Source organism: Phyllobates terribilis, unplaced genomic scaffold (genome assembly GCF_046119375.1).
Source record: "Phyllobates terribilis strain yellow unplaced genomic scaffold, ASM4611937v1 Scaffold_1__5_contigs__length_1240528914, whole genome shotgun sequence".
Taxonomy (NCBI): Eukaryota; Metazoa; Chordata; class Amphibia; order Anura; family Dendrobatidae; genus Phyllobates; species Phyllobates terribilis.
Window position 1 is genome coordinate 218,357,809 of NW_027362761.1, and position 12,723 is coordinate 218,370,531.

At 38.7% G+C, this 12,723-nt stretch overlaps 1 protein-coding gene across 2 annotated transcripts in view; it reads left to right on the forward strand.

The window, feature by feature from the left end:
• Positions 1-12,723, forward strand: part of LRRC2 (leucine rich repeat containing 2) — a 637,261-nt gene that overhangs the window by 428,801 nt on the left and 195,737 nt on the right. For both annotated transcript variants that reach the window (XM_073653022.1, XM_073653032.1), the window contains exon 5: positions 559-695. In XM_073653022.1, the coding sequence (XP_073509123.1) occupies positions 559-695 (137 nt within the window). The remainder of the gene's footprint in view (positions 1-558; positions 696-12,723) is intronic.

Consider the following 12,723-nt stretch of genomic DNA (forward strand, 5'->3'; position numbering starts at 1 on the left):
CACTGTTTTATGGCATTCTCTTTATATTTATATGGCCAAGTGGTGAGATGCGATATACTCTCACTATCTTAATTCACCAGAAAATGGCTCCTGCATATCCTGCCTCGACTTTTATACAGGCTATGATAGTCCATCCTGACTGACTGTGCTATACTTTGTGATGTGGTAGTTGCAAGGCATAAATGGGAAGCACGCTCAACAGTACCTAAGGCCAAGTGAGCCTTCTCTGGCTGATGCAATCTTCTGTAATATGTAAAATAGTGGTGGCTAATTTAGGTGATTTATGTCAAGCAAGATGCAAATTGTTTGATTTTACTGGGTTCAGTGCGTTCCTAAAAATTGGACACATTAATTTTGCTTTTAATTAATTTGGTTACTTCCGTTTATTACTTTTGCTATACATCTTCAGCAAGCTTTCTGTGTTCTTTTTTTTGTTCTCTCTATGTTGTTGGGGTGGCAACAATCAATCAAATTCTTGATAGTCAATTTTAAAGCAAGGGATCACTGTCCAAATCCAGCTGATGGCAGTTTGTGATTTATATTTGTTCTGTTTGACAGGATGCCTGAGAAATTTGAGAGAACTCAATGTTAGTTTTAATAATCTAAAAAACATACCATCTGAGCTGGGAGATTGTGAAAATCTTGAGAAATTGGATGTTTCTGGAAATTTTGAACTCACAGAACTGCCTTTTGAGGTATGATATCTGTTTTTAAGTGAGCTAAGATAAATGTTAGAATTACGTCTTAATAAATAGAAAACACGTTTAAATTAACTTTAGCACTTTATTGTATTGACCTTTTTAATATCTTGTTAGCTTTAACAGTGTAAATATATATCGTATCAATGTTATAGAATGTTGCTTAGGCTAAAGATTTGTGCTTATTTTGTATTTATATATCTTGACCTTATTTGAGAGATATAACATACTGTATAAGGTTTAGAATAACATTTTTTAGAAATAACATTTTAGTTTTATATTCACTGCAAATGTATAATCTTTCATTCTTTTTGACTAAATCCAGCAGCCTTTAATATACTTTCTGTTTAACTCTACATAAATAAGTACAGTCATTCATTCTTTCCAATAACATAACTTTTATATTAGTCTGTAACTGTCTTTCTTCTGATCTACAGTGTGGTGATTTATGACCATAGACCACATGAAAGTTGAAATGAACTTTGATGTGGTCATAAATCAGCTGAGAAGAGCTCAGAAAAAGACAGATAAAAGAGTTACAAACACTCAGTAAGAACAAACTCACTGATGATTTTCATTTAATTAATTCTGCAGGGAAAAAAGTCTGTGAAAGCCAAACGAAGCAAAAGTTTGAAAGAAACCCAATTAGACAAATAATTCTAACCCTCAAATATATGCATTTAAGTAAAAAAAGATCATGTTATAGTCAAAATAGAAATATTTAGTTTTTATCAACAGAATTCAATATATAAGCTCTGATATGAAACTGCAAAAATATCCAAACAAGTGTAATAAATGTAATGTCAGAATACTATTATAAAAGTGTATATATATTTATTAAGCAAAATATATATACTAGTGTTGAGTAAAAAGACTCTCAAGGATGCCACCAAGTAGAAAGAGGCTTGTAGGGCTCCAATTCTGAGGCAATGGACTATCCACTGTGGTCCTGTGGATATTTTTGTGCAACTCTAAAATATACATATATACAGACAGTACTGTGCAAATTTTTTGGTAGTTGTAGAAAAGACGCTGTTATGTAAAAATAATTTAAAAAAAATAGAAGACTTAATAGTTTTTTTATCCATTAAGTGCAAAGTGAAGAAACAAAAGTGAAATTGAAATAATATTAATATTTGGTGTGACCACACTTGGCCTTTAAAACATTATCAAAACCTAAGTACATTTGCATATACTTTTTAAAGGAGCTCAGCATGGAGGTTGTTCCAAACATTTTGGAGAACTAACCACAGATCTTCTGTGGATGAAGGCTTGTTCAAATCCTTCCTTCTCTTTATGTGGTCTCAGACAGACTATTATGTTGTGTTCAGAACTCTGTAGGGGCCATATCATCACTTCCAGAAAGCCTTGTTCTTGTTTTTACGCTGGATATATTTTTAAATGGCATTGGTGTATTTGCTCTGCTGCAGAGTAAATTTGGAACCAATCAGTTGCTTTCCTGGTGGTATTGTAAGATGCATGAATATCTTCAGCATTGAGGACACCAATAATTGGTTAACATTGTAGATGCAATGGTCAACCAAGAAAATTTAGTGCAGCAGAAGAAAGATATATCTCACATCTCTTACTTCCATTTGAAATCAAAAGATGTTCAGCAGTGCATCAGCTCACAACTGATAGAAAACAGTGGGACTCGGCTACATCCACCAACTGTTCAGAGAAGTCTGGCCAGAGGAGGTCTTCAGAGAAAAATTGTGATATCAAAACAATGCCAAATAACTCAATTATGCATGAAAACAGGAACTGTAAAGCAGAAAAATGACAACAGGTTCTATGGGGTGAAGAGTAAAAATGTGAAATATTTGACTAATAGAAAATGGTACAATAATGAGTGTCTTCAGTCACCAGTTGAGCATGTTGGAAGTTATTAGCAAGTCTGGGACTGCATTTCAGCAAGCAGATTTAGGGATTTGGTCAAGATTAATGGAATACTCAATGCTGAGTAAAACAGGCAGATACTTATCCATCATGCAATACCATCAGGGGATGTCTGGCTTCAAATTTATACTGCAGCAGGATAGTCACCCCAAACATACAGCCAATGTCATTAGGAGCTATCTTTAGCATAAAGAAGAGCAAGGAGTCCTGGAAGTGAATATATGGCCCCCACAGAGCCCTGACCTCAACATCATTCAGTCTGTCTGGGATTACATTAAGAGACAAAAGGAGTTGCACAAGTGTACATCCACAGAAGATCTGGGTTAGTTCTCCAAGATATTTCGAACAACCTCCCTGCTAAATTCTTTCGAAAACATGTACAAGTGTATATAGAAGATTTGATGCTTTGATTACATTTTGGTGGCCATACCAAATATTGATTTGATTTAGACTTCACTTTTGTAATAAACTATTAGCACTTCTATTTTAGAAAGCGTTTTTACTTGGCAGATTTTTATCCACACCTACCTAATAATATTGCCCAGTACTGTGTATATTAGATATTAACATAAGTAAGATATTATAACATTCACTGGATTGAATTGTTTCCTGTTATATTACACTAAAAAATATAATAAACATAGAGTAGTTTTATGTGCAGTTATTTTTAATAAGAACAATGACTGACGATGAGGTCACGTCCCTGTAATCTTGGCTACTATTTAAATCTCTCTTATCCATTAATCTAATCAGTAACTCATATTTCAGTCATTTTTCGATAATGTGACATCTCAGAACAGTGAGGATCTAATATGCATCAATGGTCCAGTTAGAAGTTCTGGTGGCAATGCTTTAGCCCAAACTATGCTGTAGCTTTCAATGCTATACTTTTATGCATGTTCTGTTTGTATATGTTAATAATTGTGTTTATGTTGCATGCTACTCCATTTCTAATTTTAATTTGTGCCACATTTCAGTTATATTAGCTCACATATTGAGCTGTTAATAGGGTACTTCTACTTTACTTGTGAAGAACAGCAAACACGCTAGGCATCATACCGTACCATAAAACAAGTCTCTCTTTTCTCTACTTACCAATTTCATGCTGTAAAACCCCTTTTCTTTCTTACAATTCTTCAATAAAAATTTTACAAGCTTAAAATCCTAGACCTGCTCTGCATCTTCCATAAAAAATGCTATTGAGGGAAGGAGAGATTGATAGCTGGAAGTACAGTTCAGTCTCACAGTTCTGATGGTCTCGTAAACCTTTATGATGCCGTCAGAGATCGTTGACTGAATTACAGCCACATTTTCAGTTTCTCCTTGAATTCCGCATACTGGTGGTTATCAGGTGATAGGTCTCCCTCATTCATATACAATCTATTTCTGGGAATGCAATCTATACTGTATGTATTACTTACTTTACTTGATCTGTATTGAACGTGCTAGAACTGATGCATTTTTCCTTTTTTTACTTCGTTCATAGATTTCTGAGACATGTATAAAATGTTTATCAGTTAGTAAATAATTTAACTGGGCAATTTAGTCGAAGAGTGATTTACATGTGTTCTGTTATGGGCTCTGCTTGTTTCTATTAGCCCATTCAATGACTAAGTTCCTTTCAAGGTACTGGGAAAAAAACGTCTCTGCATGGAAAAGCATATGACTCTCCAAAGACCATATGCTTTCCTTATTTATGTTTGCCTTGAGATCATCGGAATATAGATTGGACAACTAATGCAGAAAAATAAATAAATTGTATAATCCTTCCTGCACACAAAACTATACTTACTCAAAAGATGCAAGTGAATTCTACCTTAACCCCTTGGCGTCACAACCAGTTTTGGCCTTTAAGAACATTTTTTTTTCTACTGTCGCATTCCAAGAACCCTAACTTTTTATTTTCTCAGCGGCATAGTGATATGGGGGCTCTTTTTGGGGGGGGGGGGGGAGTTGTATTAGTAAAAAGCTGTATCCTTGCTTACACTTACAGGGTGTACTTTTTCAGAATCATATTGTAAATAGCATGGAAAAACACCTTATTAAAAAGGTAACTTTTACTTAATAATTCAATAAAATAGTGCGACAATTGGCAACCAACCTAGACAGGTTCACACGTGTTATCTATACACTGAAGAAAACATAGGATACCTTAAACCACATATAGTAGAAACATGCCAAAATAAAAAAATGCCAGTGCATATAAAATGTTTGGATCTCATCCATTTGAGCTGAGGGGCGTCCAATTCTATGAAACTTAAGGGCACTTTTTATTATTTTACATCAACATAGATGTATGCAGGCTATATTTTTGTGTGATAATAAACTGTAGTTTTTATTGGTACCAATTTGAGGTACATCTTACTTTCTTTTTCATCATTTTTTTATTACACTCTTTGGGAGGAAAAATGTAAAAAAAATTAATCGTGAACTTCTTTTATTTATCTTAAACACCGTTCACCATTAGATATACCTGTCATGTTATCTTTACTCTGAGGGTTTATATGATCATGGCAATACCACATTTATATAGGTTGTTTTATGTTTTGCCACTTTTGCACTAAAAAAATACTTTAAAAAAATATTTTTTTTGGTCACCATATTCTGATACCCATTTTAGTGAACATAATTTTGGTAGCACATCCCTTCATGACAATTTTTCATTTTTGAGTTGTTTTTTTTCTTTCCCTTCTTTAAAACACTTTAAGTTTTTATTTTTCCATAACATGGCCATATGGGGGTATGTTTTTGGGGGTCAGTTTTTAGATTTGAATGACACCATTGTTTTATCATACAATGTACTGGAAAATTGAACAAAAAAATCCAAGTGGGGTGAAAAAGCAAGAAACGTGATTTTGCTATTTTATTATAAGTTTTGTTTTTATGGAGTTCATTGTGTAGTAAAAAATAACCTGGCAACGTGTTTTCCAAAATCAAAATGATTACTGTAATACCAAACATGTATAGTTTTATTTCTATTTAACCCCTTTAAAGCCCATGACGTACTAATACGCATCTGTGCCCTGGGATTTAAGAGCCTGACCCGTATTAGTACGTCATTGCGATCGCGCGCGCACACAGGCTGTGCGGGCGCGATCGCCGCCGGGTGTCAGCTGATTGTCACAGCTGACACCCGGTACTATGTGCAGGGAGCGGTCCCGTACTGCTCCAGGCACACTAACCCCCGCAATGCTGCGATCGAAGTCAATCGCAGCATTGCGGAGGCAAGGGGAGGTGATCGGTATACTCACCTCCTCTTCCGGCCTCCAGCGCTGTCTGCCGCGGCTTCCCGGGTGTTGCCATGACGACCCAATGTCGTTATGACAACATCCGGGTCACCAGACAGCAGGAAGATTGTTTGGTCATGCGCAGTGCACGACCAAACAATCTTATCACTGTGCAGCGCTGACTGCCTGCATAGCACAGGGATGGTGCTCCATCCCTATGCTGTGCAGGCGATCAGAATGAAAAAAGTGAAATTCCCACAGTGGGACAAATTAAAATAGTAAAAAAACTCCCAGAAAGTGAAAAAAAAAAAAAATTGTAAAAATATAAAAAAAAAATAATAATAATAATCCACTAAAAATAAAAATATAATGTACCCATCAATAAATATTATTATGAAAAAAAAGCAAACAAACAATAAAAGTACACATATTTGGTATCGCCGCGTCCGTAATAACCTGATCTATAAAACTTTTCCACTAGTTAACCCCTTCAGTAAACACGGTAAAAAAAAAAAAAAAAAAACGAAGCAAAAAACAATGCTTTATCATCATACCGCCAATCAAAAAATGGAATAACACGCGATCAAAAAGACAAATATAATTAAAAATGGTACCGCTGAAAACTTCATCTTATCCCACAAAAAACAAGCTGCCATACAGCTCCATCATCCAAAAAATCAAAAAGTTATAGTTCTCAGAATAAAGCGATGCAAAAAAATAATTTTTTCTATAAAATAGCTTTTATTGTGTAAAAGCGCCAAAACATAGAAAAACGATATAAATGTGGTACCACTGTAAACGAACTGACCCAAAGAATAACGCTACCTTATCAATTTTATCACGTGCGGAGTATAATAAAAAAATGTAAAAAAACACAATTCCTTAATTGTTGGTTTTTGTTTATTCTGCCTCCCAAAAGCTGAATAGAAAGCGATCAAAAAATGTCACATGCCTGAAAATGGCACCAATAAAAAACGTCAACTCATCCCGCAAAAAACAAGCCATCACATGACTGTCGGCCAAAATATAGAAAAATTATAGCTCTCAAAATATGGCAATGCAAAAACTAGATTTTACAAAATATGTGTCTTTTAGTGTGTGACAGCTGTCAATCATAAAAACCCAATATGATTCTGGTATCTCTGTAATCGCACTGACCCGAAGAATAATGTCGTCTAATCACTTATAACGCACTAGGAACGGCGTAAAAAATAAACGCTAGGGCTGTGGTTGGGGTTGTGCTAATGTTAGGGTTGGGGTTGTTTTTTTTTTCAAAAGTAAAAAAAATAAAAAATAAAAAATGATGACGATATGGCAACTAGTGTTGAACGCAAGTGCTCGCTACTTGAGTTTGCATCGGGTGCTCGGGTATGCACTGAGTATCGCGGGTGCTCGAGTCTCCGCCCCATATGCTTCGCAGCCAAAAAAACCTCGCGGGGATTGCCTGCCATGCACGAGCGTTCGCCGCATGTTTCTTTTGGGGTGTCTAATAACCGTGAAACATGCGGGCGGGGACTCGAGCATTTCATTTGAGCACCCGTGATACATGGTGCATACCTGAGTACCCAATGCAAACTCAAGTAGAGAGCACTTGCGCTCAAGAGTATTGACAACTTATTCAATATGATGACCTAATGTTATCAAATTCTGTGTCGTACCTCTGCGTTCAAAATGATCACTATACCCCTTAATAAAATCCTTGAGGGGTATAGTTTCCAAAATGGGGTCACTTGTGGGGGAGCTCCACTGTTTAGGCACATCAGGGGCTCTCCAAATGCGACTTGGTGTCCGCTAACAAATTGAATGGAAAATCGGCTCAAATTGTTAGTGGACACCATGTTGCATTTGGAGAGCCCCTGTGTGCCAAAACATTGGAGCTCCCCCACAAGTGACCCCATTTTGGAAACTAGACCACCCAAGGCACCTATCTAGATGCATAGTGAGCACTTGGTACCCCCAGGTGCTTCACAAATTGATTCGTAAAAATGAAAAAGTGTTTTTTATTCCACTTTTTCATTTTTACGAATCAATTTGTGAAGCACCTGGGCTTCCAAGTGCTCACTATGCATCTAGATAGGTTCCTTGGGTGGTCTAGTTTCCAAAATGGAGTCACTTGTGGGGGAGCTCCAATGTTTAGGCACACAGGGGCTCTCCAAACGTGACATGGTGTCCGTAAAACAAATTGGAACCATGTCGCGTTTGGAGAGCCCCTGTGTGCCTAAACATTGGAGCTCCCCCACAAGTGACCCCATTTTGGAAACTAGACCACCAAAGGCACCTATCTAGTTGCATAGTGAGCACTTGGAACCACCAGGTGCTTCACAAATTGATTCATAAAAATGAAAAAGTGTTTTTTTTCCACTTTTTCATTTTTACGAATCAATTTGTGAAGCACCTGGGGATTCCAAGTGCTCACTATGCATCTAGATAGGTGCCTTGGGGGGTCTAGTTTCCAAAATGGGGTCACTTGTGGGTGAGCTCCAATATTTAGGCACACAGGGGCTCTCCAAATGCAACATGGTGTCCGCTAACAATTTGAGCCGATTTTCCATTCAATTTGTTAGCGGACACCATGTTGCGTTTGGAGAGCCCCTGTGTGCCTAAACATTGGAGCTCCCACACAAAAGACCCCATTTTGGAAACTAGACCACCCAAGGCACCTATCTAGATGCATAGTGAGCACTTGGAACCCCCAAGTGCTTCACAAATTGATTCGTAAAAATGAAAAAGTGTTTTTTTTTCACTTTTTCATTTTTACGAATCAATTTGTGAAGCACCTGGGGGTTCCAATGGCTCCCTATGCATCTAGATAGGTGCCTTGGGGGGTCTAGTTTCCAAAATGCGGTCACTTGTGGGGGGTTTCCACTGTTTAGGCACATCAGTGGCTCTCCAAACGCAACATGGCGTCCGCTAATTATTCAAGCAAATTTTACAATCAAAAAGTCAAATGGTGCTCCTTCCCTTCCGAGCCCTGCCGTGCGCCCAAACAGTGTTTTTTTTCCCACATATGGAATATATGCGTGCCCAGGGGCAATTGCACAACAAATTTTGAGGTCCATTTTTACTTGTTACCCCTGCAAAAATAAAAAAAATTGGGTCTAAAATAACATTTTTGTGAAAAAAGTTAAATGTTCATTTTTTTCTTCCACATTCCAAAAATTCCTGTGAAGCACCTGAAGGGTTAATAAAGTTCTTGAATGTGGTTTTGAGCACCTTGAGGGGTGCAGTTTTTAGAATGGTGTCACTTTTGAGTATTTTCTGTCATAAAGACCTCTCAAATTGACTTCAAATGTGATGTGGTCCCTAAAAAAATGGTTTTGTAAATTTTGTTGGAAAAATGAGAAATCGCTGGTCAACTTTTAACCCTTATAGCTCCCTAACAAAAAAAAATTTTGGTTCCAAAATTGTGCTGATGTAAAGTAAACATGTGGGAAATGTTATTTTTTAACTCTTTTGTTTGACATATCTCTCTGGTTTAAGGGCATAAAAATTCAAATTTTGAAAATTGCAAAATTTTCAAAATTTTCGCCAAATTTCCATTTTTTTCACAAAGAAACGCAAATGATATCGAAGAAATTTTACCACAATCATAAAGTACAATATGTCATGAAAAAACAGTCTCAGAATCAGGGGGATCCGTTGAAGTGTTCCAGAGTAATTACCTCATAAAGTGACAGTGGTCAGAATAGTAAAAATTGGCCTGGTCATTAACGTGCAAACCACCCTCGGGGGTAAAGGGGTTAAGTAATGAAAAAATAATATTTTTTGAAATTTAGAAAAAAAAATTGGTTTATTTCATCATTTTCTGAAATGGGTAACTTTTATATTCTTCCATCAATAGACCTGTATTAGGGCTTGTTTTTTGTAAGGCAAGCTGTTGCTTTAATGTATATCATTTTGGAGTACATGCAACACTTTATAGCTGTTTTAACTCCTTAATGACCGCCGATATGCCTTTTAATGGTGGTCATTAAGGGGCGTTATTCATCAGTATCACTTTTTAATGGTCTTGAGGAATAAGTGAGTAGCATCGCTCTGTGGCTGAAATTCCCTTGGGTGATAGTTGCACCTGACAACAAACACACTGCGGTATCAACACCGGATGGTTTTGAAACCATTTGAGGCAGATCAATTCCCTTAATACCACTGTCAATCACGACAGCAGTATCTAAGTGGTTAAAAGGGGATTGATATACCCCCTTTGGCAGGATAGACCCCCGCGATTATGCGATTGCCGATCGTTGCCATGTTACCCTGAGGTCATCTGATGACACCAGGGTATGGTAGCCTGTATGATCCTGCAATAAGCAGGGTCTCACAGGCTCTATCAGGTGAGATACTGACAGGTCTCCGGTACTGCAATGCATGAGGCCGACGATCAAAGTAAAAATTATACATGACCCACGGTGGGACTAAGTAGAAAAATAAAAAAGTAACATAAAAGTTACATACAATATGTAATAAAAAAACAAAAAAAAAGCGCACATAAAATCACGTAAAGCCATTTTGCCACTAAAAATGCAGCCTTTGTGATAAAACAAAAATAAACAAAAAAAGTACATACATAGATAATTGGTATCACCTAGTGTTGAGCGAGCACTAAAATGCTCGGGTGCTCGAAGCTCGGGCTGAGCTCACCGTGATACTCGGGTGCTCGACCCGAGCAACTAGCCCAATGTTAGTCTATGGGAGACCCGAGCATTTTTGCAGCGGCACCCCAGGCTGTCTGTAGAAAGCCTAAAACGATAGTGACAGTGCTCAAAAGACATAGGGGCAGCATGGGGATTGCCCCAGGAAGCATTTCTGACCCCCACTGCTGTCAACAACGTGGTCAGACGTATTAAGCCACTTTTACGGGCTCACAATAAAACGTTTAAAAGCTAAACTGAAACTGCTTTACTGTGAAATATGTTAAGGCAGTTCTTTTCCAGGGTAAAGACTTGTGTATAAGGTAAAATAAATAACCAAAAACAAAAATGCTCCTCCACACCTTGGGCTATGTTCACAGGTAGCATTTTTCATGCGTTTTTGCACTTTTGTATTGCTTTCAACCGTAACAAATGCATTCAAAGGGAAATGTCATTTTAACATTTTACAACCTTATCTGGCCATGTGCTGTGTGACACATGCATACAGTGCTGAAAAGACATGGGAACAGCAAGTTGAAGACCCCTGGAAGCATCTCTGACTCCCAGGTCACTGCCTAAAAGTGTGCCCATCAGAAGTGATCCTTGCCCCATCAGAAGATGCAGACTTGCAACTATCCCCGTGCAAGTCCTTGTCCCAGGGCAGTGTTCAATTGTACCTCCCCCATTCCTTGCAATGCAAGCGCAAATATGCAGCCAACCACCCACCCGCAGGCTGCAATACCATACTACTAGCTTTCACTTGAAATGGGGCGTTTTAGTTTGGAGGAGACCGAAGCTGTCCACTACCTCATGGCTGCTTCGGCAGCGAGGTATCCATACTCAGTCCCCAGCCGCCCGGCGACCGGGTGTCCACGCTCGGTCCCCAGCCGCCAGGGGGCGGCCGGGTGTCCATAAACGGTCCCCAGCCACCCCTATTTCTCCCTTCACCTTCCCACACACTTTTCTTTGCCTGGCCCTCCGGTGGGCCCTGGCTTCTCCATCAGGGGAGTTGAGAGTGCCAAGGTGAGGAGCATGATGATGATGATAGAAGTTAGCATCTGCTTTGTTTTCTTGGAATGCAAGCGCATGTATATAGTAGCGGCTAGGCCTGAGGTGGTCAGCGTTTTAGCGCATATCCTACCTCCTCCGAGGATTGCTGGATGTTTTCCTGCTACTATCCCAGTTCTATGACTCCCGTTAAAACAAAGCTTCAGGTGATAAATGATAGATGAGGTGGTGGCAAAGAAGAAAGAGCAGGAGGAACAGGGACCATTCACATCAATATCAGGCCAGTCAGCCACACATGTCTTGTAGGATATGTTTCTGTAATAAAAGGAGCGGTTTGGCTACACAGTTATAGGGCATACAGTGAGTGCAATGCCTACCAAAAATTTTGAGGCACTCCAATGCCCCTTGGAAGTGACATGGCGGTCAGAGGGCCTTAACTATACAGTTTTTTCCATTTATAGCAACTGGGTCTCCTGTACACTGTTGGCCTAAGCAGTGAATGGAAGGCTTTCCAAAAATTATAAGGAACTGCAATGCCCCTTGAAACAGACGTGGATTACAGTGTACTAAAAACCTTCTACCCATTATTGGGGAGTGGGTCTGGCTTAGTTTTCACCTTTGCATTGAAAAGCAAAAGCTGACTAAAATTAGGAGGAAATGGAATGCCCCTTGGAAGAGCTGTGGAGTTCAGAGTGGTTTAAGAAGACGCTTTTAATTCCCCTTTGAAGAGACGTGGAGGTCACAGTAGCTTAACAAGATGATTTTAATGCCCCTCGGAAGAGATGTGGAGGTCGCAGTAGCTTAACAAGACGGTTTTAATGCCCCTTGGAAAAGTGGTGGAGGTCACAGTAGCTTAACAAGACGGTTTGAATGCCCTTGGAAAAGTGGTGGAGGTCGCAGTAGCTTAACAAGACGGTTTTAATGCCCCTTACAAGATCCATATAGTACAGCATCTTAAAAACATTATTCCCATTATTGGGGAGTGGATCTCCCATTGTCTTTGCTTATGCCTTCCAAGCAAAAGCTGCCAAAAATTAGGACGGAGGAACTTGCAATGCCCCTTACAAGAGCCATGCAGTACAGCATATTACAAACATTATTCCCATTGTTGGGGAGTGGGTCTCCCATAGTCTTTGCTTATGCCTTCCAAGCAAAATTTGCCAAAAATTAGGATGGAGGAACTTGCAATGCCCTTACAAGAGCCATGCAGTACAGCATATTACAAACATTATTCCCATTATTGGGGAGTGGGTCTCCCATAGT